The sequence below is a fragment of the Mixophyes fleayi genome, chromosome 6, assembly GCF_038048845.1.
Source record: "Mixophyes fleayi isolate aMixFle1 chromosome 6, aMixFle1.hap1, whole genome shotgun sequence".
In the NCBI taxonomy this organism is placed as follows: Eukaryota; Metazoa; Chordata; class Amphibia; order Anura; family Limnodynastidae; genus Mixophyes; species Mixophyes fleayi.
The window spans coordinates 20,243,818-20,271,216 of record NC_134407.1 but is presented as its reverse complement, the minus strand read 5'-3'; the positions used below and the strand labels follow the sequence as shown (position 1 = coordinate 20,271,216).

General features: G+C 42.3%; 1 protein-coding gene across 6 annotated transcripts in view; it reads left to right on the top strand.

Moving 5' to 3' along the window:
* Window positions 1-27,399, top strand: part of ADAM12 (ADAM metallopeptidase domain 12) — a 399,327-nt gene that overhangs the window by 227,653 nt on the left and 144,275 nt on the right. For all 6 annotated transcript variants that reach the window (XM_075215979.1, XM_075215980.1, XM_075215982.1 and 3 more), the window contains 3 exons: window positions 2,310-2,493; window positions 21,216-21,281; window positions 25,590-25,661. In XM_075215979.1, coding sequence (XP_075072080.1) covers window positions 2,310-2,493; window positions 21,216-21,281; window positions 25,590-25,661 — 322 coding nt within the window. The remainder of the gene's footprint in view (window positions 1-2,309; window positions 2,494-21,215; window positions 21,282-25,589; window positions 25,662-27,399) is intronic.

The window sequence follows — 27,399 nt, the reverse complement described above, 5'->3', positions numbered from 1 at the left end:
CTCTTTCAACTTTACATTTCAGTGTAAAAATAAAACTATCAAGTATTTGTGTGCTACATGAGAAAACAGCCAGTATTTAACTTATGTGCAAAATAATAAACTAATTTGCAACCCTTGCATTGTAACATGGTTTAGTTCAGGAGTAAACTTACTCCTTTTTTTGCCTTGCTTTCCTTAATGACTGAGGCCCATCGTGTTTTTCTTTGATTTATTGCTTCTTCGTCTTTTAACACATTGCTTTACTTTTCTGTGCTTTTCACCAAGACCTTTCTATCATAGTGGTAGATACAGCTATGATAGGATCATTTTTACAGTCTTTTAGACACAACCTAATGTATTTTTTTTATTTTCCTTTGACTGCTGTGCTAGGTCTCCCATCCAACAGATATGTTTTAACAGCTTACACCGTACCAATTATTACTTCTAAAGTAGAACTAAACAGAAAAATAAAAATACTACAAAATTTCGCTGTACGGGAGGCAAATTTAAAATGTGCCTACAGATTTAGTGTTGGAAGGGGGTGTGTGAGGATAAAGGTGTCCAGTATTAGTGTGCTACATGCAAAAGCACACTTGTCAACTTTGGAGATCCCCAAAGCTGCCACGTCCTGGGGGCATGGCCATTTGAATTGTGTCATTCTGGCCCCGCCCCTATGTCAAACTATGCCAATTTTAGCCTATTACAACAGGTGGTGGAGCCATGGTGACACAATTAGCCCCGCCCTCACCCACTACACTAACAAAGAGGGGAGGATGCGGGAGGTTACCCTGCTCTCCCAGGAGAATTCTCAAAATTCCAGGAGTCTCCCGGACATTCCGGCAGAGTAAGTAACTATGCGCAAAAGCAGAGAGAATTTTCCCTGCATGCAAAAAAGAAAATTGCAATTTGGTTTGTCCAAGAATAGATTTGCTCCTTTCTTTTTGCTTTGTCCATAACCGTAAATGTCAAAAGTCTGTAATTTTGCAGAATGTAGTAAATAATTAAGAACTAGAACCTGACTGGTTGCTCTAGGCAACATCTCCACTTTTTTCAAACTCGTAGCTCAGTAAATATATCCCTTGGTTTCAGACGTATCATATGCACCAGCTACGTCATAGTGATGACTGACACGGCATAGTCTTTGTTTGGAAGTACACATACGCTCAGAGCCGTAACTTAATATTGTAGCTCCTGGGGCGAGAAAGAAAAATGCCGACCCCTATTCCTCAATTTTAGTCAAATGAACCTAAAATATCCATAAACTGCGCCCCCCACCCCCTTCAGCACTACGCCTTGGCAGTCGCCACTATAGCACAACCCTAGCTTCAGCCCTGCATACGCCTGCCACTATCTAGCACAAAACATGCCTATGCAAGTACGATAGACCATAAAAAACACATTTTATGTACAGTACGTATTAAGAACATCTTGAGTTATGTATTTATTGTAAAAAAAAAATAATAATATATTATTATTATTATTATTATTATTAAAAAAAATATTTTTTTATACTGACCATATTTATATTAATGATACTGATCAGAGTTGTTCATTTATCTTATAATTTCTTTGGGGTGTGACTTAATATTGCACATATTCTTGTGCTTATACTGCACTCTGGTTTTTCAGTTAGCACAGAAGATAGCGTACTGATAACCAGATACAAATCGGAACACGTCTTGGATTTGAACTATGGAACTACGTTCTGTTCTCTTATTTTAAATCACAAGTTGCGTTCTGATTTTCCGAATGAGGCCCATGATGTATTGTGGCTACAGAAATAGCAGCTGCGCCCCAGAGCACCTCTCCTTTTGTCGTGAATCGAGGTTCGTCCGTGTCACTATCCTCACTGTAACTCTTGTAGAGGATTGAACAGTCCCTCTTCCGCAGTACTCTATGCATAATGTAACAGTTACATGTTGACTTATACTATAGGTATGTGTCAGTGGCGCACGCAGGGGGGGTTTCTGAGTCTCTAGAAACCCCCCCCCCTGCGCTAACTAAGTGGCCACTGTCCTATACAGCAGCCGCGGCGCTGTCAAAGAAGCGTCTGCGGCGGTGTATACAGCACCGCTGCAGACGCTTCCTAGACAGCGCCGCGGCTGCTGTATAGGACAGCGCTGGCGAAACAGAGCTGCAGCGCATGCGCAGCAGCTCTTTCTCGGTTTTTTTTTTTTTGGGGGGGGGTCAGCAATCCTCCGTGCGCCGCTGTGTGTATACTGTATTATTACACTATGTGATACCCAGGCTCGTAGCCATGCAGATAGAGAGCACAGCATATGAATATTTAAATACATTCTGCAGTAACCACGTTGTTTATTTATTTTCAGGGGATTAATTACACTTGAAAACAGAGCATATGTCCTAGAGCCACAGGCTAATTCTACAAGCAGCCACCTCTTTTACAAAGTAGAACATCTAAAACTGGCTCCTGGATCCTGTAGCCAACATTTTAACCTCTCAGGCGTTTCTCTGAATGACACTTTACAATACTCTGAAGATTATTTACAAAGGGTAAGCAATGCACCGTGGGTATGTTCTAGACAAATTTGTTGTGTTCCGTACAATTATTGGATGCACATTATGTTTACATCAGGAGATGGCCCGTTGTCTGGAATAAACGCACTTTCTTCACACTTTCATTTGTTACTGAAATTGATGCACAAATAGGGGGGGGGGAACAAAAGTTCTCTTTAAAACTGCAGATGTTTTGGACGTGAGCGGTAAAATGATTTGGGAGCTATTGTTTTTTGTTTGAAGAATGAAATTCCCTGCAAATTATATCACTGTGTATCTGTCTAAAGTTAGTAGTGCAATATACTGCAGCCCTTGGCTTAGAAAACTGATGATTTGGAAAATTAATATAAAAAATAATTTAAATAGACTTAGTTACTTTAATTTATCACTAAACAGAAAGGAAAGGAAATGTAACAAATAAAGGAAGAAAAAAAAGGCAGGCACACACATTAACTCCTCTTGTCTTACATAAAATGATGTAGCATCCTGGTACTGTATATAATATAACGGAATGCGACCATCTCCTTTGAATTGCAATTTAGTGGTAAAGGACGTCACATTAAGTTTTAGGGTCGGCTCACCCCCTGCTCATGTGGGGGACAGGTGAACCTATGTAATTATTTATGGATCCTAGTGTTTCCATTTTGTATTGAGATGTGTAGAAAAAAAAAAACATTTTTAAAAATTATTATTGCCATGCCGTTTTAGCCAGAAAAATCTATGTGATGTTAAATACTTTCGTGTCAAAAAAGACAAAAGTATTACTGGAGTGATACCTTTATTGGCTAGCCAAAAATATTTTTATTATATTTACTAGCTTTCAGAACACGGAGGCCCCTTCACCAGGCAACTTTACAAATTAATGCCAGAGGAAAAGGCACAACATTTAAAAGCTGTTACATCAAGAAATTTGTACAGGGGTGGATAATATATCATTAAGATAAGCTAAAGTAATAAAACTGAGGTTTTCGTTACGGATGGAAGGTAAAAGTCCTATGAGTTCAAAGATCTGGGGGTAAATGTATGAAGCTCCGGGTTCTTCAATACCCGCGAGTTCAGCGTCTTCGGCAATTAAATTTAAAGCGGCGCTGCATTGTAAAGGGAAACTTCCCTTTACAATGCAGCGCCTCTTTAAATTTAAGCGCTGAAGACGCTGAACTCGCAGGTGTTGAAGAACCCGGAGCTTCATACATTTACCCCCTGGAGTCACTTTGCTGTGGAGTGTGAAGTGTGTCCAAGTAGTGGGTCATAAATCCAGGTGTTAGATTGAGCCCTTGTGTCAATGACTGGAATGTTCTTATCAGCTTGAATTCCCATAATTTTCTCTGGCTGTCATTTTTTTTTTTTAACTCAAAAGGTTTTTATTGAATTTTTTAGAAAAGCATATTACAAACATAGCAGTGGTTGCAGAGTACATACAGCAGATCAGTTATATTGAACAATCCACACTGCTTAGATAAACAATCAAATCTGCCTGTCATTTTTAAAAAGACCTTTCAGTATTAGGACTTTTCAATCTGTCACACTGTGTCCTGGTCCGGAGAAGTGTTTACACACAGGGGATGGGGTCCAGACTTTTCTTTACTGGTGACTGTGCAGATTCATCCTGGATTGTAGTTTCTGCTTGGTCTCTCCAATGTAAATTCCCTCAAGGCATCTTGTACACTGTATCATGTACACCACATTGGAGGATGTACATGAGAATGTGTCAGTGATTTTATAGTCCCGTTGTGTGTTGGGTATGTGAACTGTGTTTGCTGGTGGGTGTAGGTTTTGCATTTTTGGTTTTTGCAAGGGAACGTGCCAGTCTCTGATGGTGATGAGAGGGCACTTATAATGAGGAGATTTCTTACATTTGGAGGCTGTTTGTATGAAAGGAGCGGTAAATCTGGGAATATTTCCTTCAGTCTATTGTCTTTCTGAAAAATGGGTTGAAGGTCAGCTGCAATTTTTCCCAAGATGTTCATGTGGGGATTGTAAGTTACCACTAGGGGGCACCCTGCTGTTGTCCTCCTTCTGTTTGTTAATCTATAACTATTGGATGGTATCCTTGTTGCACTAATGTATTTCTCAGTGATACCAGGTGTTTTCTGTCTTCACTGTCTGAACAAATTCGAATGTATCTCAGAGCTTGACTGTAAATGATGGACGTCTTTATGTGGCCTAGGTGAAAGCTGATCCATCTCAGATATGCTGGGCGGCCTGTAGGTTTATGATAGACTGATGTTTGTATCGTATTGTTTTTATTGTATAGGGTCATGTCCAGAAAATGTATCTGAGATCGTGAGTAGTTAAGAGTCAGTCTAATGGTTGGCTGAAATTTGTTGAAGTTGTTATGGAAAGTCAGCAGCTCATCTTCAGATCCCGTCCAGATTAGTAGCAAATCATCAATATAACGGAAGAGGTTTCATTGTGCAAGTTGATAAGAATTCCTCCTCTAATTTAGCCATGAAAATATTAGCATACTGAGGTAACATCTTACTACTTATGGCACTCCCCGTACACTGCAGGTATATGTCTTTCCCTAAAGAAAAGTAATTATGATTGAGTACGAACCTGATTAGCTGCAGGGTCGGCTCCGTGTCTAGACTGTTTCTTTGAAGATAGTGTTGGCATGCGGCTATGCCATCCTCGTGGGGTATGTTAGAGTACAGAGACTCCACATCCATAGTTGCCAGTATTGAGCCTTCTGGTAGTGGACCCAGGGTTGAAAGTTTGCAGAGAATATCCGTGGTATCCTGGATATAGCTGGGTGTTCATCTCACCAGGGGTTTCAGAACATTCTCTATCCAGCCAGAAATATTTTCCATTAAGGTCCCAATACCAGAAATTATTGGTCTCCCTGGATTGCCTTATTTATGTATGTAGAATGTATCCATTTTGGGATTGTCCGGTATAAGGTCCAGTAGAGAGGTTGCTACAGGATTGAAACCATTTATGATCTTTATAGCTTCTTCTGTGTATTGTTTGGTGGGGTCTTCCATTATCAGAGTGTAGTATTTTTTATCCGAGAGCTGTCTGTATGCTTCCTGAATGTAATCAGATGTGTTCATAATTACTACAGCTCCTTCTTTATCTGCTGGTTTAATGGCAATATTATTGTTAGATTTTAATGAATTTATAGCATTCCTTTCCTCCACATTGAGATGTGTGTCACTTTGTGGGGGTTTGTCCAAAATCTCAGATTTTACTTTTTTTCTGAAACAGTCTATATAGTGATCCATAGTTTTGTTGTGTCCTGACTGTGGGGACCAGTTTGTCCTCTTTTTCTTTCTAGGATTTTCTTGCTGCATATCAATTAGTAATGTGATATCTGTTTTGTCATAAAAGAATTCCTTTAGCCGCAATCTTCGGAAGAATTCTTCCACATCACTGCAAAACTGAGCCGTGTCAGGTGGTGTTGTGGGACAGAATGTAACTCCTCTGGATAAAACACTCTTTTCCACTGTGTTTGATTCATATTGTGAGAGGTTCACAACAGATGACGATGTGTCCAAATTGTTATGTAAATTTTGCTTTTTGTCTGACACATTGAGACCAGCTTTCATCCTTAGTCTGTTGAATTTCTTTTGATTATTGGTGATTAGGTGATGTTGTAATTTATAAAAGAAATCACATAGTACTTTCCTGGTTGGATATGACACAGGTCCCTGTATTGTGTTATTTAGGGAATTAATCTTATCTTGGATAGTTCTCCTCTTGTTATAGAAAAGTCCAATAAGGTGATTTCACAGTCGTTCAGATGATCTGCAGCAAAGTTTTCGTGAGAAGTGAGTATTGTAGGTGTGTTGCGTTGGATTCCTGATCATGAGGCCTTTGGGAACTAGATTCTCTTTTTTGCATCAGGATAGGAAGAAGATGTCACTGTTCAGTTGTTCCAGTTTCTTCAGTATTTTTTCACATTTTGTATTGCATAACAAAGAAATCATTTGGGGCCTGTTATATCAATGGTTTAGATACATAACATGGGAACAAACTGAGTGTTAAAAAAGACACTAAAAAATTTGCATTGCAGCAGCCATAGAATATTGTAGTAACCCAGAAATGTGCAAACTGTGGGTCAGGAGTGGGGTCCCTTACAGGGCCCTCTTAAGAACCTCTTGGGCCCCCGGGCACAGCAGTGCACCGGGGCCCCTATATATAAAAAAAATTAAAAAAATGATTATATATATGGGCCCTGCAGCCCATGGGGGCCCTCCAGAGGCAGAAAAAAAAAACCCTGCAAAAAAAGAAGAAAATACTTACCGTGCTGTCAGCTGGCGATCCGGCTCCCTCCCTGGTCTCCTCCTCCGTCGCGCCCCGCAATGGATGTTGGGCGGGCGTGATGACGTCACGCCCGACATGCACTGCCAGCGCGACATTGTTATTTACCAGTTCAGGAACAGAAACTACATCTTCCACAAGGCTACTGTGAAAAGGTGGTGGAGCCTAACAAGACTGAGAAACCCCAGGGCAGGGGAGGAGGAGAGGGAGGAGCATCATGAGATAGACTGAGCTGTGTCCAGATAAGGTGACCCTAAACATAAGGGCTCTGGATTGATGGTCCGAGCAGAGAGAACAGACAGTCTTGAGAGATAGAGCAGAGTGTATCATGAATAGAACCTGCTGGGAAGTCACAGTCTGAAGCTGTAGGAGGTTCATATACTGGGACCACACTGGTGCAGGTCATCATCATCATCATCATATCATCATAACTTATTTATATAGCGACACTAATTCCACAGCACTGTACAGAGAACTCATTCATATCAGTCCCTGCCCCATTGGAGCTTACAGTCTAAATTCCCTAACACACACACACACACACAGACTAGGGTCAATTTTGATCGCAGCCAATTAACCTACCAGTATGTTTTTGGAGGGTGGGGAAACCCCCGCAAACACGGGGAGAACATACATATACCACACAGATAAGGCCATGGTAAGGAATTTAACTCATGACCCCAGCGCTGTGAGGCAGAAGTGCTAACCACTGAGCCACCGTGCTGCCCAGATAAGTAAGGGGTTAATTTACTTATCTGTTATTGTTCAAGTGGGGTTTGGATTAATCTGGCCATCAGGGCTGAAGAGTCAGGGATAGATGAGTGGGCAGATAAATGTGTATCAAGTGTTTGTTTAAACAGCATTTGAGTTTATACCACAAGGTGATCTCTCTGGTGTTAAAGTTGTGGAACTACAAGTCCCAGGATGCAAGAAGCAAGGAGGGTTTGCATACTGTGACTGTTGGACCTTACTTTAAGTGATTTAAAGACCCCTAAAAGCTGCAAATTGGACACATTCTGCTTCCATTCATATAGAAGGGCCCCAACGTGCAGTACACTGCTCCATCTGTGTGGTGTGTTTTGAGTGCTGCCAGTGTGTGTGTTTGGCAGTATATGGTAAAAATATAAGTAAATATATATGCATTCACCCTTTGAGTTAATTGCAATATCAGGAGTCAGTAAGGTTAAATATGATATATTGGTCTAGTGCAGGGTTTCCCAAACCCAGTCCTCAGGGCTCCCCAACAGCGCAGGTTTTCTATATCTCCTTGCTGGAGCACAGGTGTATTCATTACTGACTGACACATTGTAACAGATCCACAGGTGGTCCTAATTATGTCAGATGTGATCCAGAAAACCTGCACTGTTGGGAAACCCCGAGGACTGGGTTTGGGAAACCCTGGTCTAGTGTTTAAGGTTGTGACAATTAATATTTATGTCTTATACTGTTGATATTATTGCTTTATTGAGAATTATTGTGTTAACCTGCTGTTCATAGTAAGAGTTGGTGCTCTGCTTTCATCCACACTGTATTATATTGTTCACACTTTTATTTAATATTATACAAAGTCTATTTTCCTATAAAATCACAAAAGCTGCATTTAGTGGTTCCAGTTCAATAAATGTGCTGGATTGGATTCTGCAGCACACAGTGTGTCACAGTGTGCTAGTACTGGGCAGGGGGTTTCCCGAATCTCCCCCTGGTGTATTTCAAGAACACCCCCCAGAAGAAGTGGTGATTTGGGTGGAGGCACTGAAAACCATGTACAGAGGTGAGAAGCACCTACAGTCAAGTCCATAAATATTGGGACATCGACACAATTCTCATATTTTGGGCTCTATACACCACCACAATGGATTTGAAATGAAACTTACAAGATGTGCTTTAACTGCAGACTCTCAGCTTTAATTTGAGGGTATTTACATTCAAATCAGGTGAACGGTGTAGGAATTACAACGGTTTCTCTATGTGCCTCCCACTTTTTAAGGGACCAAAAGTAATAGGACAATCGACTCAAAAGCTATTTCATGGACATGTGTGGGCTATTCCCTCGTTATTTCATTATCAATTAAGCAGGTAAAAGGTCTGGAGTTGATTCTAGGTGTGACATTTGCATTTGGAATCTGTTGCTGTCGCCTCTCAATATGAGATCCAAAGAGCTGTCACTATCAGGGAAGCAAGACATCGTTAGTCTTAAAAAATCAAAACAAGCCCATCAGAGAGATAGCAAAAACATTAGGGTCTAGATTTACTAAACTGCGGGTTTGAAAAAGTGGGGATGTTGCCTATAGCAACCAATCAGATTCTAGCTATTATTTTGTAGAAGGTACTAAATAAATGAAAGCTAGAATCTGATTGGTTGCTATAGGCAACATCCCTACTTTTTCAAACCCGCAGCTTAGTAAATCTAACCCTAGGTGTGGTCAGATCAACTGTTTGGAACATTCTTAAACAGAAAGAATGCACTGGAGAGCTCAGCAACACCAAAAGACCCGGAAGACCACGGAAAACAACTGTGGTGGATAACAGAAGAATTTTTTCCCTGGTGAAGAAAAACCCCTTCACAACAGTTGGCCAAATCAAGAACACTCTCCAGGAGGTAGGTGTATATGTGTCAAAGTCAACAATCAAGAGAAGACTTCACAAGAGTGAATATAGAGGGTTCACCACAAGATGTAAACCATTTGTGAGCCACAAAAACAGGAAGACCAGATTAGAGTTTGCCAAACAACATCTAAAAAAAAACATTACAGTTCTGGAACAACATCCTATGGACAGATGAGACAAAGATCAACTTATACCAGAGTGATGGGAAGAGAAGAGTATGGAGAAGGAAAGGAACTGCTCATGATCCAAAACATACCACCTCATCAGTGAAGCATGGTGGTGGTAGTGTCATGGCGTGGGCATGTATGGCTGCCAATGGAACTGGTTCCCTTGTATTTATTGATGATGTGACTGCTGACAAAAGCAGCAGGATGAATTCTGAAGTTTTTTGGGCAATATTATCTGCTCATATTCAGTCAAATGCTTCAGAACTCATTGGACGGAGCTTCACAGTGCAGATGAACAATGACACGAAGCATACTGCAAAAGCAACCAAAGAGTTTTTAAGGCTAACAAGTGGAATGTTATGCAATGACCAAGTCACTTACCTGACCTGAATCCGATTGAGCATGCATTTCACTTGATGAAGACAAAATTGAAGGGAAAATGCCCCAAGAACAAGCAGGAACTGAAGACATTTGCAGTAGAGGCTTGGCAGAGCATCACCAGGGATGAAACCCAGCGTCTGGTGATGTCTATGCGTTCCAGACTTCAGGCTGTAATTGACTGCAAAGGATTTGCAACAAAGTATTAAAAGTGAAAGTTTGATGTAGGATTGTTTAGTTTGTCCCATTACTTTTGGTCCCTTATAAAGTGGGAGGCACATATAGAAACCGTTGAAATTCCTACACTGTTCACCTGATTTGGATGTAAATACCCTCAAATTAAGGCTGAAAGTCTGCAGTTAAAGCACATCTTGTTAGTTTCATTTCAAATCCATTGTGGTGGTGTATAGAGCCCAAAATATGAGAATTGTGTAGATGTCCCAATATTTATGGACTTAACTGTACATCACTCAATGTATATACACCCTCACAACGCATAATACCAAAGGAGGTGTTACATAGTTCACATGGATTAGCAGAAAAATTATTCAATTGGATTACAAATTCATAAGATTTCACTTGGACAAATTAAAAAGATTAGATTTCAAGAAGATTCCATTGGATTATAAGTAAAGAGAATTTCCCATGGATTAAAATAAGATGAATACCCTTTGTATTACAAGAAGAAAAGCCTATTGGATTATAAATAATGATTGTTTTTAAAAACATACTTATCAACTGGTTTGGGATTTTTTTATTTCAGTAGAAGTTGATTTAGCGTTTGTGTGTTTGTGTTTTATTTAAATGTCTTTTGTGTATTATGGATCACTTTATACTGGGACCACTGAGGTGCAAAGTTGTCAGTCCAGCATTCCCAATATAATTCTTTACCCCAGTCCCCACAGCCCTGGGGAGCCAGGAAGAGCCCCAACTACTTTCAGCAAAGGGCTTGTGTGTCTCTGCTGTTTTTTGTGGAACCCCAACCTAGCCTGTCTAGCATGGGGCTATTTGGGGATTTGGGAGCAGTGAAATGCTGCTCATTTGCATTACTGTACAGAGCTATTCATCTCCACAACCCCTTCATGTCAATTGAAACCCCATTAAAATGAATGGGCCACTGATGTGACTGGGAAAAGCTCGGTGTAGCAATTGTGTTCTGGATGCTTCTGCAAACATCGAGCACATATCCTCATTTATTTATATAGCGCCACCAATTCCACAGCACTATACAGAAAATATTTGTCATTCACATTGCATCACTCACTGCCTCAATGGAGCTTAGAGTCTAAATTCCCTAACACACACAGGCAGGCTAGGGTTCATTTTGTCAGCAGCCAATTAACCTACTAGTATGTTTTTGGAGTGTGGGAGGAAACTGGAGCACCTGGAGGAAACCCACGCAAACACAGGGAGAACATACAAACTCCACACAGATAAGACCATGGTCAGGAATCAAACCCATGACCCCAGTGTTGTGAGGCAGAAGTGCTAACCACTAAGTCACATGAACTGCATGTGAACCACTTGCCGAAAGCTAATCAGATGCATGGACAAACACATAGCGCTTCCATGCATTTACACATGAGGTTTTGCCTGTGAGTTTTGCCCTAAGCAATGCTTGTAGCAGAAGATGAATGAGGGCATGCACAAGCCAATAAGTTGGCCATCGAAAAGGGAGACAACCCTTAAAATAATGGTGCCATCTATATGTGTTTCCTGAGAATGTCATGAAATACATTTATTCTGTGCAGATTCCTCTGATAGAGGGTTATCCTCTTTTAGGGTCCTATTTTCAACAGGGAGAAAACCCATCTCTCCGTCGAATTTAGGCCTTCTACCTATTTATCAAAGGCCCTTTGTTAGCTAGTGCCAGTTATCACCATCTATTAGTTTTGCAGCTCCTCTCTTTGCATGGGGAAGCCTATTTGATTGGCGTACTCGCCACCGCTGTCCTCCTATCGCTATGTCCATCTCAGGATAGCAATAGTCGGGGAGAATACTTGAAGAGAGGATTTATTCATTTAAATACATCCGTTCTTCATATCAGAATGCTCCAACACCGTTAAAATTTTTTGAAAATATTTTTTAAACATTTCATCATTATTCTTCTTTTACAGCTTAAGAAATAAATTGGCCCCTTAGAGGTTTATCTTTCCTTATTCCCAGCATGCTTTGCCAGTCGCTACAGTGGCTCAGCGACACCTGTAAAGCCACATGTTCCCAATTGATTTCTCGCTGTTTGTTTTGCCTAGCGCAGACAGTGTACGGGCTTTTGATCCTGGCAGTTTTACTGATCAGATGCGACATTTTATTGTGCTAGAGAACAACACTTAAATGCATCTAACAAATAAAATAAGAGGCGCCATAAATCCATCCACACTTACTGGTGGTATCTGCATCGCCGCAGTTAGAGAACAAGTCTTTTTCTAATGTTGAATGATAAATATTCCAGGCAGAAGAGCTGCTGCATTTTCAATGCAAATTATATCTTGTTTCATGTTCATTTTGTAACATAATTTTTAATCACGTCTCCCCAATTGATGACTTAACTCGAAACTTAGTGTTATAAATCTTTCTGCCTTATGATGAAAATGCCCATGCAGATTGTTTGCTAACCAATTTACTTCTAAGCTGGAATTTTAAGTTGACATCTACCAAGCGAGTTTGAAAGGTTAGGACTACCATACCAAAACCAACATATGAACTAATAACCATAACATTTCTGGACACTATAAGGTGTGTGTTTTGTTTCTATAAATAGGTATTTGCTTAGAGACCATCTTAAATTTGCAGTACAGTTCTGGGCACCACTAGATAAGATAATTTGGAACTAGAAAGGGGTCAGAGAAGGGTGACCAAACTGATAAAGGGTATGGAGTCATTAGGTTATGAGGAAAGGTTAGCCAGTTTAGGCAGGTTTACTTTAGAAAAGAGGTGTCTAAGGGGAGATATGATTACTATGTACAAATACATTAAGGGTCAATACAGAGAACTTTCATGGGAACTTTTTACCCCAAGGACTATACACAGGATACACGGTCACCCACTAAGGTTAGAGGAGAGGAAATTTCACAATCAGTAAAGGAAGGGGTTCTTTACAGTAAGGGCAGTCAAGATATGGAATTCATTGCCAGGGAAGGCTGTGATGGCAGATTCAATAGATATGTTTAAGAAAGGGTTAGACAATTTTTTTGCGGAAAAGTGCATCCAGGGATACCACCGTCAATTAAAATGTAGGATAATAGTGGATATAGGGTAAAAATAGGACTGCAATATTAAGTCTGTGGGATTTTCACAATTGAAACAGATTGGCGGTTACTTACTCTGGATCAATTTCAAATATAAGAGGGATCGCAGGAGATCCAAAATAGGTTGAACTTGATGGACTGGTGTCTTTTTTCAACCTCATCAACTATGTTACTATGTTACCATTACTACAGAAAGCCAGCATTATACTATATTTCTTAGAATTTAGCCCGCACACTATCACAAAACTGAGCAACAGAGGCTGGATGATATCAGAAGTCTCTATGGTAGGCTATACTTGTAACAGGTATGCATTGCGAACAGGTACAGAAAATAATGGTAAAGGAGATCAGGGGCTGGAGGCCAGACTAGACAAAGTATTATTGGTAATGCAGGTAAATAATCTGTGCAGATATCAGTCACTGGCTTGCACGTCCAAAAACAACCAAGGTCAGGGATTCCATAAGTCCACAAAGTCAGGATCAAAGGTCTGGTTGCCAGCAAACACAATCAGAATAAAATGGCTTTGCAGAGAACTTATACAACGGGTCCCTATTTAAAGAGTAATAATGACGGAAGGTCAGAGGCAGCAGGAGAGTAGTGAGCACAAACTAAGCATGCTCAGGAACTGACATCTGGAGAGAACACACTGAGCATGCTCAGGGACTGATATCTGGAGAAAACACACTGAGCATGCTCAGGAGCTGATATCTGGAGAGAACACACTGAGCATGCTCAGGAGCTGATATCTGGAGAGAACACACTGAGCATGCTCTGGAGCTGATATCTGGAGAGAACACACTGAGCATGCTCAGGAACTGACATCTGGAGAGAACACACTGAGCATGCTCAGGAACTGATTTCTGGAGAAAACACACTGAGCATGCTCAGGAGCTGACATCTGGAGAGAACACACTGAGCATGCTCAGGAACTGACATCTGGAGAGAACACACTGAGCATGCTCAGGTACTGATTTCTGGAGAAAACACACTGAGCATGCTCAGGAGCTGACATCTGGAGAGAACACACTGAGCATGCTCAGGAACTGATTTCTGGAGAAAACACACTGAGCATGCTCGGGAGCTGACATCTGGAGAGAACACACTGAGCATTCTCAGGAATTGATTTCTGGAGAAAACACACTGAGCATGCTCAGGAGCTGACATCTGGAGAGAACACACTGAGCATGCTCAGGAACTGACATCTGAAGAGAACACACTGAGCATGCTCCATTAACAGAACACTGAAAGCTTATCTTTTCTTTTTCCAAGTGCAAGATTGTGACACAGTCATGGCCACTAGACATGTTTTATGTTCCTCAAACAATGTGGCTACACTCAAGCTTCGGTGCGACTGCCCACGCAATCACTCTCCCCCATCCACAGCCCTGCTCTGATGGGGCAAGATCGCCATCTAATCGCCAACACTGGGCCGCCGGGGATGGACTTGATACCAGCTACCACACCTCCCTCTGGGCCTCTGGCTAAACCGACCAGAATACTACTTTTAGTGCTGCAGAGAAGCTGACCTATTTTAGATGTATTTTCTTTTGGTTAGCCGATAAAGGTATCACTCCTATAATACTTTTGTCTTTTTTGACACGAAAGTGTTCAACATCACATAGACTTTTCTGGCTGACACGGTACTACAATAAAAAAAGTTTTAATTTTGCTACACATTCTGCTAATGAACAATAAGACCAGAGGGATAACAATGTTTGCAGATCATTTTATTATCAACTGGAGGAATTTAAATGAAGTGATTACAAATGAGTGGACAACTCCTTTACGCCATTGTCCATGGAATCTTGTCAAGCTGTGAGCCAAAAACATCTGCCTTTACAAAACTTTTAAATATTCCAGACAGTGCAGATAACATCATAACCAGCGACAGGGTGGGCCCCCCAGAGTCATAAAAATATTGATGTATGTCTGCCACGATAAAAGGATTGATTTGTAGCAAGAGACATTTCTAAACAACTGAGCAGTAAAAATATCAGTCATGTATATCTCTGTAATTTTGTCAAGACCTCTAACAAAAACAAGATTATCACCATGAATATTTGCAAAAGGGGGAAAAAAAAAAAAAAAAAAAAAAAGCAGCTTGGGAGATTTATTATTATTGGTTCCAGCTTTCGGTGATGGTAAACGAAGAGCTGCGTTATCAATCTTCCGCTGTTTCTTTGCACAAGTCTGTAATGCTTGTTTTACCAAGAAGAGTGACGGCTGTTTCTAATTGACGGCACATTTATGTCCCAGTGAGAGAGAATTTTGTGTTCCAGTGTTGGGTGTTCCTACACTGAGAATACTACTGGGCAGAGACATGCGTGTTGTGAGCTACGCTGCTTCCTAGACCTCGTTTCACTTGGAAAGGAATTAATATTGCATTATTTAACATATGCCACGGTGGGATTGGCTGGAACGCAAGAGAAGTATAGTACTACAGACACCATCATAATACTCAACTGGGTCTATCAGAGGGTGCAGAGGTTAAGAATTGATTTGGGTTATGGGCGCCTTACAATTAAAGAGTTCAGTTTGTTAAAGTAAAGTAAACATAGAGGTCTATTTATGAAGCTGAGATGAGCCAAAGAAAAAGGAGAAAACAGTTGTTTTCTCTGGAGAATGGCAGCTCCTCTCACAATACATAAAGAGTTAACCTATTTTATGTGGACTACTGCAGTCCCGTTAGATGTTTATGGGGACTGTGATCTGACCCAGTTTAACAAGCGTTGAAAAGCTTTGCTCTATGCCGTCATCCTTAAAAAAAACACCAGTTTAATTGGCTGATATTAAATTGACCCTAGTCCTCTCTCTCTCTCTCTGTGTTAGGGAATTTAGACTGAAGGCTCCAATGGGGCAGGGACTGATGTGAGTGAGTTCTCTGTATAGCGCTGCAGAGTTAGTGGCGCTATACAAATAGAGGATGATGATGATGATCTTGACTTTTTAAAGGGGTTCATGGCCGCTGGAGAGACTGCTGCGGATGCCTCGTCAGGTCCCACCACTATGCACAATAGCGACAGAGGGTCTCTTCTTCTTTTCGCCAGCAGCATTTGTTTTTTTTTGCTCGTTTAGTCCTGAGCCTGGCTTGGTAAATAGCAGCGGTACTATTATCTTAGTATCACTATGATATGCGGCGATACAATATGATCATTGGCAAACCGAGGGGGGAGGGTTCTGGTGCCTGGAAACCCCACTCCAAGCCTGAGGCACTGTACAACTGAGGTGGCTGGACCGTGCCCCCGCTTCACACAGCTCTGCTTGAAAAGGGAGAGCTGTGTGCATCTAACAGTAGTCCACGCAGCATTACCCGTGTATATTATGGGGATAGAAAGAGTTGGAGAGCAGCCAAGTACTGTCTAAAATTATAGCCACGCCCTCATGCATGCTGGTCTCGCCCACTTGTGGCGTAGTGTGGAAACCTCCCTCTACAAATCCTGTGTTTGCCCCTGATGATAGTTACTGCTGCGCACTGGCCACTAATGGTAAATAGACCCCTTGACCTTTTAAGTACATAGAACTCCTTTGCCCACAAGGTCCTAAGATCTCCAAGGAGTAAAATAAGAATAGAATCACTTGCAAATTTTATATTTTATAAAAATTATAAGATTTATATATTTTAATTATAATCCTTGTTCTACAATTCAGGGTCAGATGGAATTTGATAAAGCAGCACAACCATGTGATTAAATGGGCAATCTTACTGCCAGTTTCATTCATACGTGAAAACACTAGTTTGTCCCCCAACGTGACATTGTAGGCTGAACTAGCACTGTGGAAGCCATGACATACCTAAGATAGGGCAGCGGATAAAATTTTCTCTGGTCACAGTGTCTGGAGATTATTGTACATCTTAGTTGCTGCATATGCTGTGTCCTGATGTATATAATATCCAGTATTACATACAGAGGCGGACCTAGACTTTATATTTAAGGAGGGCAATTTTGCATAATCATGCCCCTCCATTATTCTGATTGGCTGGCCCCACTCACCACCTACAATTGGTCCCGCACCTCCACCTGTTTTGATCGGCGTCTTGGACCCAAATTTAAAGGACTTGTGCTGCTAGGGGGTCGATTGCCCCGATAACCCCCCCTGGATCCGCCACTGGTTACATAGACATATTTCCCTGGGTGAGCATAAAATAGTGAAGAGTAGCTAGTCCTTTGTATGTTTTGCTGAAATAACCAATTCTGTAAATGAAGAATTAATTCTGAATAGGATTCACCTTTGCTACCCGGAAGTGTGAGACAGTGAGTGAAAAATTCTGATGCAGATCAGCTTCTGTGTCTGCAATCTGCAGGTAACCTGAGGTGAACTCAGAATGTCTGCAGGAATCTACCAGAATTCTTTGACAACCAGACAAGGAGACCAATAAATGTCGTTAGATCTGAGAGAGCAAGCTGGCATCAGGAACAGAGCTGGAGCTTCCTGAACTGCATGATCTGCATTATAAGAAGTAGAGCCGAGGGATGGATTAAGCCTGAGGAAAATTAAAAGCTGAGGTTTGTGTACATAACTATTTGGCCTCACTAAGGATTAGCAAAGCACAGAGGTGGTGATGTCTATGTACAGGTCATAGAGGGGGCAGGATCAAGGGGACAGACTATGTAAGAGCAAGGAGGAGTCCTCCAATTCTCTTGGGATTCAGAGAAGCATCCCTCCTACCCATTCCCAACTGCTGGATCTGGTGCTCTCGTTGCCCAGGTTATGGTACTGGCCCAAGGCTGTGTGATTGGAGGTGCACAAGTTCTGGTAACTGGTATGGGTGTGCTGGTCTAGCCCCAGAGATATGATGGGCCACTTGGTGCGCTGGCCGTGATATCGTACGGGTGTGTTGGTCTAGCCCCGGAGGTAATGATGGCCCATATGGTGTGCAGGCCGAAGTATGGTCCGGGTGTGCTGTTTAGCCCCGAAGGTAAAGATGGGCCACATGGTGCAGAGGCCGAGTTATGGTACGGGAGTGCTTAACTAGCCCCGGAGGTAATGATGGTCCACATGGTGTGCAGGCCGAGGCATGGTACGGGTGTGCTGTTGTAGCCCCGGAGGTATGATGGTCCACATGGTGCAGAGGCCGAGGTATGGTATGGGTGTACTGTTTGTACCCCTGGAGGTATGATGAGCCACTTGGTGCGGGGGTTCGTGGTATGGTGTGGGTGTACTGGTATAGCCTTGGAGGTAAGATGGGCCACTTGGTGCGCAGCCCGCATTATGGTACAGGTGTGCTGTTCTAGCCCTGGAGGTATGGTTGGCCACTTGGTGCGCTGGCCGTGGTGTGGTATTGGTGTGCTAGTCTAGCCCTGGAGGTATGGTGAGCCACTTGGTGCGCTGGCCGTGGTATGGTATGGGTGTTCTGGTCTAGCCCTGGAGGTATGGTGGGCCACTTGGTGCGCAGCCCGCGTTATGGTACAGGTGTGCTGTTCTAGCCCTGAAGGTATGGTTAGCCACTTGGTGCACTGACCGTGGTATAGTATGGGTATGCTGTTCTAGACCCGGTGGTATGTGGAACAGCTTGGTGCAAGGGATCGATGCCCGACCTGGAGTCCCGAGACTGGTGCGACTTTTGTTGTGGCAGGAGAACACTGTACAGGCTATAAAGAAGGTTGCTAAAGTGCACATGGATTGTGGTGAGAAGTTTACTCACTACCATTCACTTCAATCATTCGACTTAGGTTCAGTGCGGGTACAGTCCCTGGAGACTGGCCTGCTGTGCTTTACAATTAGCCTAGAAGGGTTTGGGTTCCAGAATGCCTTGGGATTATTGTGCAAGTTTAGGGAGACACTACAACCGCGCACTTAGTTAATAATGGAGGATAAATATGGATGTCCCAAGGATGGGACAATTGATGGGACATCCTAATTAGCATTGTTCAGAGAGTTCTTCCTCTACCATATCAGTGCAGGATTAATTCAATTAACAGAGTTAATTTGCCAACAAGTCATGTCTTGTCTGTTATTACATAGCACAAGTGATAAGGTAAAGGTTTATGGTTATGTTATAGACAGCTAAGCATTATAAGAAAGTTGTGGTTAAAATCTGACAGACAGAAAGGGTAATTTTAACAACCAGTCCACGTTCTTGAATTTGGTCAATACACTGAGTTTTATTATAGACATCTTCTCTCCGTATTTTTTTTTATCTGTAAACCTTGTTGTGAACTTTCGTTCTGCTACTCTCAGAAAAATAACTTTGAAGTACATTTACTAAAGCAGTGATGGGCAACCCTCCAACCCCCAAAAGGGCCTCACATACCTTTAATTTCAAAACAACTTCGACATCCCCTCAGAACCTACTTGTCACAAAACGCCCCCACATATATTCTGAAACTCCATCACATGCCACTCAGACCTCCCTACCTGCCCCCCATGCTTCTTAGATCTCCCCATCACAGACCTCTGCACATGTGCCTACCCCTGTGCAGACCTCTGCAGATGCCCCCCCTCACAGATCTCTGTACATGCCCCCCCCTCACAGATCTCTACACGTGCCCCCCTCACAGATCTCTACACATGCCCCCCTCACAGACCTCTGTACATGCCCCCCTCACAGATCTCTGCATATGTTCGCCCCTCACAGACCTCTGATCATGCCCCCCCTCACAGACCTCTGCACATGCCCCCCCTCACAGACCTCTGCAGATGCCCCCCACACAGATCTCTGTACATACCCCCCTCACAGACCTCTGTACATGCCCCCCTCCACTCACAGTTGTCTGCACATGTGCTCCCCCTCGCCGACCTCTGCATATGTTCCCCCCTCTCAGACCTCTGCACATGAGCCTGCCCCTGCGCAGACCTCTGCACTTGCCCCCCCTCACAGACCTCTGTACATGCCCCCCTCAGAGGACTCTGTACATGCCCCCCCTCACAGAACTCTGCACATGTGCTCCTCCTCGCAGACCTCTGCATATGTTCGCCCCTCGCAGACCTCTGCACATGTCCACCTCACAGGCCTGCCTGTGAAATGGGAGATGTCACCAACCTGGTGTGGCACCGCCCCCTTTGGGGGCTGTGTTAGGGACCCCAAGGAGTTTCTGTACCGGGGCCTGAAATTTCTCTTAGCGACCCTGGCCGTAGGTGAAGGGCCCAGCTCGCAGCCTGCTTGTTCCCCACCACTGTACTAAAGCTTCTTAAAAGGAAAAGTGGAGATTTTGCCTATAGCAACCAATCAGATTCTACCTATCATTTATCTAGTACGTTCTAGAACATGACAGCTATTATGTGATTGATCTCCACTTTTCTGTTTTAGTAGCTTTACTAAATTTACCCTTTTTTTTTAATTCGAGGTCACTGAGGGTAACTATGGTGACTGCATATGACCATATGGTGTTGTGGTTAATTTAGTATTTTATTAAAGTGCCTGTTCCCTACTCAAGGAGGAAACAGCCTTTTTATGTGGGTTGGACCAATATTCATTCTATAAATTCACCAGGAATTAGTAACACCCCAAAGACAATTATTTCCTGGTCAATTGATCAGGCTGCAAATGTAATCTTATGAGATTGCAGTATTCAGTGTTATGAATGTGTTTTATAACTACACTATTTTCAGTGTCTGATATTAAAAAAAAATGTACTATTACTAAATTCGACTATTAAATAATGAAGAGTGCGGCAGTGAATATTAAAAAAAAAATGGTTATTAATAAAACATAACACGAATAGGGAATTGATGGCATTGTTGTTCTACTTCAGCTAGATTTAATGAGTTGTGAAAAAAGTTATTTTACTCCTATTACAACACCTCTTTATTTTCTAAAAGTGGTAAAATTCACAAGTTGAGTGCTACAATGGACTTGTTTTCATGAAAGTGTGATAACCTGTCATAAATTCACCCGAATCCCATACAAAAGACATCAGGTGCCGTCCTCTTTCCCCGTGCAACTTTCTGTTTCTATTACCTAAAGAACCACTCTCTTAAATTGAAGATGTGAGAAAATACATTTGGAAGGCTAAATTGTGAGACACTGACTTGGAAAGCCAAGGCCTAGCCTGAAAATGAACTGCTGTGGCTTATAACACTCATACTAAACTTCTATATAATCTGTTTTGGCAGCACAAAAGAGATACTTTGAAGATGACCAAGTATGTGGAGCTTGTTATTGTGGCTGATAATCGCGAGGTAAGAAATGAGAAAATCTGACAGCTTTTTCCTTTCTCTATATTTATACACAGTGTGAGGAATAGAGTGTAGCAGATCAGACAAATGTTTTATGTGCACCGAGATGCATGGGCATTAGTAACCCCTGGCTCTGGGGGGGTCCCAGCCTCCGTTTCATGTACAGTGCCCTTCTCGGGTCACTTTTTAAATTGTTTTATCAATTTGTAGCAACTTACTTAATGTCTCACCGAAAGACAGAGCTTTGGCAGGCCAATGTAGCTGGACAGAGCCCTTAAACCTGAACTGCCCACCTAAATCGGGGCAGTTGGGATATATGCTTAATCTGTTCCAATAGCAGTATAGCTCTGATAGTTATTTATTTATACTTGTTGTTATTTCTGTTTTTGCACAAAATAATAGTGCTATTTGGGTACAGAGGAGAATAAAATGGGACTGTTAGAGGTAAAGTGCGGCATGGGCATCACATTACTTTAAAAATCTAATGAACATTGGTGACATCAAAATGATCCTAATCACCAACAGAGTAGAAAGTGGGAGGAAAGAGAACAAAGTCGAGAGACAGGAAAAATAGTCACAGCACAATATAAGTCCTTCACTCTGAGGGACAAATGAAAGTTCAAGAAATGGCTTTGAAGTTGGCAAAGAGAAAATAGCCTGCAGCCAATGAGATCATTGGAGTGTTCACAGCATAGCCAGCCAGATAATCGGAATGTTCACAGTATAGCCAATCAGATCATCGGAATGTTCACAGTATAGCCAATCAGATCATCGGAATGGTCACAGTATAGTTAGCCAGATTCACAGCATAGCCAGGCAGATCTTCGGGCTGTTCACAGCATAGCCAAGCAGGTCTTCAGAATGTTTACAGCATAGCCATGCAGATCATTGGAATATTCACAGTAAAGCCAAGCAAATAATCAGAATGTTCACAGTATAGCTAATCAGGTCATCTGAATGTTCACAGCATAGCCAGTTAGACAATCGGAACGTTCAAAGCAGTGGCGGATCCAGGGGAGGGTGATCGGGGCATTTGCTAGCAAAAAGCTAGGTCCCAGCCGCCGATCACAACGGGAGGGGGCAGGGCCAATCACGTGCAGAAGGCGGGGTTTAACGCGGGCCAGCCAATCAGAGCAAAGGAGGGGGCGTGATTATGCAAAATCGCCCCCCTAAACATAAAGTCTAGATCCGCCCCTGGTTCAAAGTATAGCCAAGCAGATCATCGGAATGTTCACAGTATACCCAAGCAGATAATCAGAATGTTTACAGTATAGCCATTCAGATAATTAGAATGTTCACAGCATAACCAGTCAGGTCATCGGAATGTTCACAGGATAGCCAAACAGATCATAGTAATGTTCACAGTATACCCAAGGGAATGTTCACAGTATAGCCAAGCAGATCGTGGGAATGTTCACAGCATAGCCAATCAGATCATTGGATTGTTGACAGTTAGCCAACCAGATTCACGGCATAGCCAGTCAGATCATCGTAATGTTTACAACACAGCCAAGCAGATCATCGGATTGTACACAGTAGTAAAAAATGATAGTTAGTGTAACCTGTATATGCCATGGGCCAGTGTTGTCAAAGCAGGAGAGCAAAGGAGGCAAGTGTGAAACCACTGAATTAGTGTTAGAAAGTGGAAGGAGCAGATTCCTGCAACTGCAGAGTAGTAATGAGATGCTCCTGGTGCTGAAGCCAAGTTATTCTTAACTAGGATTTTGGGGTGTGCAAAAATAATGCCTTTGGCAAAGCACACTTTAAAATAGATGAGTTCTTAGTTTATCCCAAATCTGATGATTTATTTGTTTCACATGGTTTTGAATATAAAAGACCTTGATATATAGGTCTATGTGTTCTATGATAAATTTAGATACCTCATTAGACTTACAATGAATGGCAACTTAGGCATTTTTTAGACAGTGAACATAATCTACCTGTCATATTTGTCTTCTCCACACAGGAGAGAAAAATCAATAATGTATAAAAGTATAACAACAATGTAATTGCATTTTCTGTGTGATGTACATCTTATGAATATAAAGTTGAAGACAATTGTTGGAGATATGCTACCAAACATTGAGTGCTGGAGAGGGGTATGGAATGCAAATGTCGTCTCTGTGAGATGTGGAAGGCGATCTGGCTCAGAAGCAGTCCGCGCAAACTGTGTTTAAAAGGAAACTGTTGTACTTTAAATGTGTTGCTAAATAAATTGACTGATGCAAATGGTCAATGATAAAGCTATAATCCAGAGGGAGCTTACCGGGGTGTGGTGTGATTTAACAGCAATGTAAATGCTGACATAGTTTATCACAACAAAAACAAAGCGATTAGCAAAACCCCGACAATGTCAAAATATCTACTTAGCACATACTTGCCTACTTTTTAAATCTGTACTCCGGGAGATTGGGGTACAGATCATGTGACAGATGGAAGAGGGGGCCTGATGACATAATTACGTCACTATAGCCCCTTCCCACGCTATTCAGTGCTGTGAATTTCGGCATTTTACAGGGTCCGGGAGGTTTGCCTATTGTACCGGGTGTCCGGGAGTACTCCCCGAAATTCGGGAGCCTCCCGGAAATTCTGGCAGAGTAGGCAAGTATGACTTAGCATATAATAGACAGTAATTCATTACAGCAGTTCTATTTACCAACAGATGTCAGATCCAACTTAAAGAAATCTCTAGAGTAAGAAATGCCATCACTTCTCATCGCCACACTGAAAACAGCGCTTTTAAAACGACAATGGCCGGACCCGTTGTCTGTATAATGTAATACCGGCGATGGGTGTTGGGCATGATAAACTATGTAGGCATTTACATTGCCATTGAAATGACTACCACCAGCTTACCGTAAGATTTTCGATGTCTATAACTTGGCTGATCGTCGAGGTGTGTGCACTGCTGTACACCAGGGGTCCTGACGTGAGGGTCAACCATGACGCCCGGGGTTATTCTAAAAATGTATTACTCTTTTACTTTTATTTTGAGTTGATTGTTCTCATTTATTAGTGTTGCATACATTGGCATAAGCATGTTTGTGGGTCCTGGGCGTTTGGAGAAATTGGCCATAGTGGTATTCTCATAAAATTGTTAAGTATTTATTTCTAACATTAAAAAAGGCCACTGGCACCATTGCTGTTTAGATTATTCCCTGTTGATGGTAATTTGGCCATGGCTATAACACCAGGCCGTGTAGAGGTTTGACAGTCGGAGTGTAAATGGCAAATGGTTCCGTAATGACTGTTTAAATATATTTACTGTTTTACACCTTTACATAATTGTTGTGTATCTGCCCCAGAGGAGGAACCAGTGCTTTTGCTTCATAAATGCATTTTTCCTAAAGAAATCCAGGATCTCTAGAGCTGCTATATATTGCTTATAATATACACCTCTAGAAAAGCACTAGCACTGCTAACACTTATCAGTGGTGGTAGAGCTGTAGGAAGACCAATGTCTACAGCCCCATCCGCCTCAGGGACATGCAGTGTTAGCCTTTGAAGCCCCCTTAAATTAATTAGTCTATTAGTAGGCTGCAAACCCGTGGGGGTGGGGGGATTTGGGTGATTGCACAGACCAATAGCACACAGCTTTTTTGGCTTACTGTGGTTATCGCTGTCATATACCCCTAGGCTGCATGCAATGCAATTACCTGTAACAGAGAGGCAAGTAAACTGTAGTGGAGATATTTCTTGGAGCTGGTTAGTGAGATTACCATGGACAGAAGTTGTGAATTGGAGAATTGAGAGGTTTCATACAAGTTTAGAATGTTTTACCTTGATTGTAGGGCACATTATATCAATTCGCAGTGTAACACATTCATTCGGAGTGTTTAATATTCCATTGGTGGGTAAAACCTTGTTAAATTAATGTAAGCATTGGACTAATGGTTGCAGACAAGAGACGAGGGCCTATAAATCGCTACTATTCAAGAACCAATGTAATCTTAATTCGCAGCTGACACTCATTCGTTCTGGCGCTGACACGTTGATGTGAAGGGGAAATGCTGCCTGTAAAGTTTACCGAGTGCAGTCGCTCCCGCGTGACAGTGTGCGGACTAGTTCTCCCTTCACGGCCTTGTGTCAGCGCAGGAGGAGATGAGTGTTATGAACACAAGTGCTTCCTAGCTGGAGAAATGCTGGTGGTCAAAGCACCCATCTCACATCACCTTCACACTACTCAATGCCCAGAGAAACGTTGGCAGTGGAATTGTGTACACAGTTGCCTGTAATATTATATAAATACTTTATTATATTACATATATTATGGCATATTATATCATTTAACCTTACGGTTTGTTTTTTCAGTTTCAGAGACAAGGAAAAGATGTGGATAAAGTTAAACATAGACTGCTAGAAATGGCCAATTATGTGGATAAGGTTAGTGTCTTTTTACTTATTTTCTAAATGATTAGTAAATACCATCCCTCTAGTCCAGTGATGGCTAACCTGTGACACTCCAGGTGTTGTGAAACTACAAGCCCCAGCATGCTTTGCCAGTAGATAACTAGCTGATAGCTGGCAGAGCATGCTGGGACTTGTGGTTTCACAACACCTGGAGTGTCACAGGTTAGCCATCACTGCTCTAGTCTATACAGTCCCCTGTGCTAAACACACATAAGCAAATATGTTTGTTGATGTCAGACCTTTTACTTTCTAAATGTTATTACTGAGGTATTGTTATACAAGCAGGTCTAGGAGGCGTGGTCTGCACATAGTGGAGGCAGCCATTTTGTGGGTTGCTAGGTGATATTGAATTGACAGGCTGTGCTCTTGTAAACATTAGTTCAGGCTACAATATGGCTTCCTCCACTGTGAGAGGCCATGAGTAGACTTTAAAAAAAAAATCAAACATTTATTACACAAAACATATTTGTTGCTCAGGATTGTAAGAGACATTGTAATCTTGATCACCACAGACATCACTAAAACACATCTCTAGAATTTGACTGTATAATGATCAGGCTGTTATATTTGTAGAGTTCCCAATGACTTATGGGAGGTTTTTTTTTTAACCATGGAAGTTCCGAATCCGATACATCTTCTTCAAGGTAATAGAGTTAAATCATGAGACAAGGCTGGGTACTTAAAAAATTAGAACTGAGGGATGAATTAAACCCAAGGGAAACTAAAAGCTGTGGTTTGGGTACATAACAATTTTGAATTATTAAGGGTTAACAAAATGAGTAGGTGTGGTAATGAGCAAACAAGTGTCATAAAGGGGCAGAGACAAGGGATCAGTTTAAAATGAGTGGGGTGGAGTTAGCGTACTCTCTTAGCCCAGAACAGCAATCCCTCCCTCCCTCCAATTCCCAAGTCTTGGTGCAAGTGTTCGCTACCTGATCGAAGTACAGTACAAATGGATGTCGAAGGCCGTGGTAGGTATGGGCTGTGGTTCAGCTCTGGATGTACCTGGCACCACATGTCCATGGGCCTTGGAATGATATGGATGTAGAAGGCCGTGGTAGGTATGGGCTGTGGTTCAGCTCTGGATGTACCTGGCACCAAATGTCCATGGGCCTTGGTATGGTACGAATGTCGAAGGCCATGGTAGATATGGGCTGTGGTTCAGCTCTGGATGCACCTGGCACCACATGTTGATGGGCCTTGGTATGGTACGGATGTAGAAGGCCCTGGTAGGTATGGGCTATGGTTCAGCTCTGGATGTACCTAGCACCACATGTCGATGGACCTTGGTATGGTACGGATGTAGAAGGCCCTGCTAGGTATGTGCTATGGTTCAGCTCTGGATGTACCTGGCACCAAATGTTCATGGGCCTTGGTATGGTATGGATGTAGAAGGCCGTGGTAGGTACGGGTTGTGGTTCAGCTCTGGATGTACCTGGCACCACATGTCGATGGACCTTGGTATGGTACGGATGTAGAAGGCCCTGGTAGGTATGGGCTATGGTTCAGCTCTGGATGTACCTGGCACCACATGTCGATGGACCTTGGTATGGTACAGATGTAGAAGGCCCTGGTAGGTATGGGCTATGGTTCAGCTCTGGATGTACCTGGCACCACATGTCGATGGACTTTGGCATGGTACGGATGTAGAAGGCCCTAGTAGGTATGGGCTGTGGTTCAGCTCTGGATGTACCTGGCACCAAATGTCCAT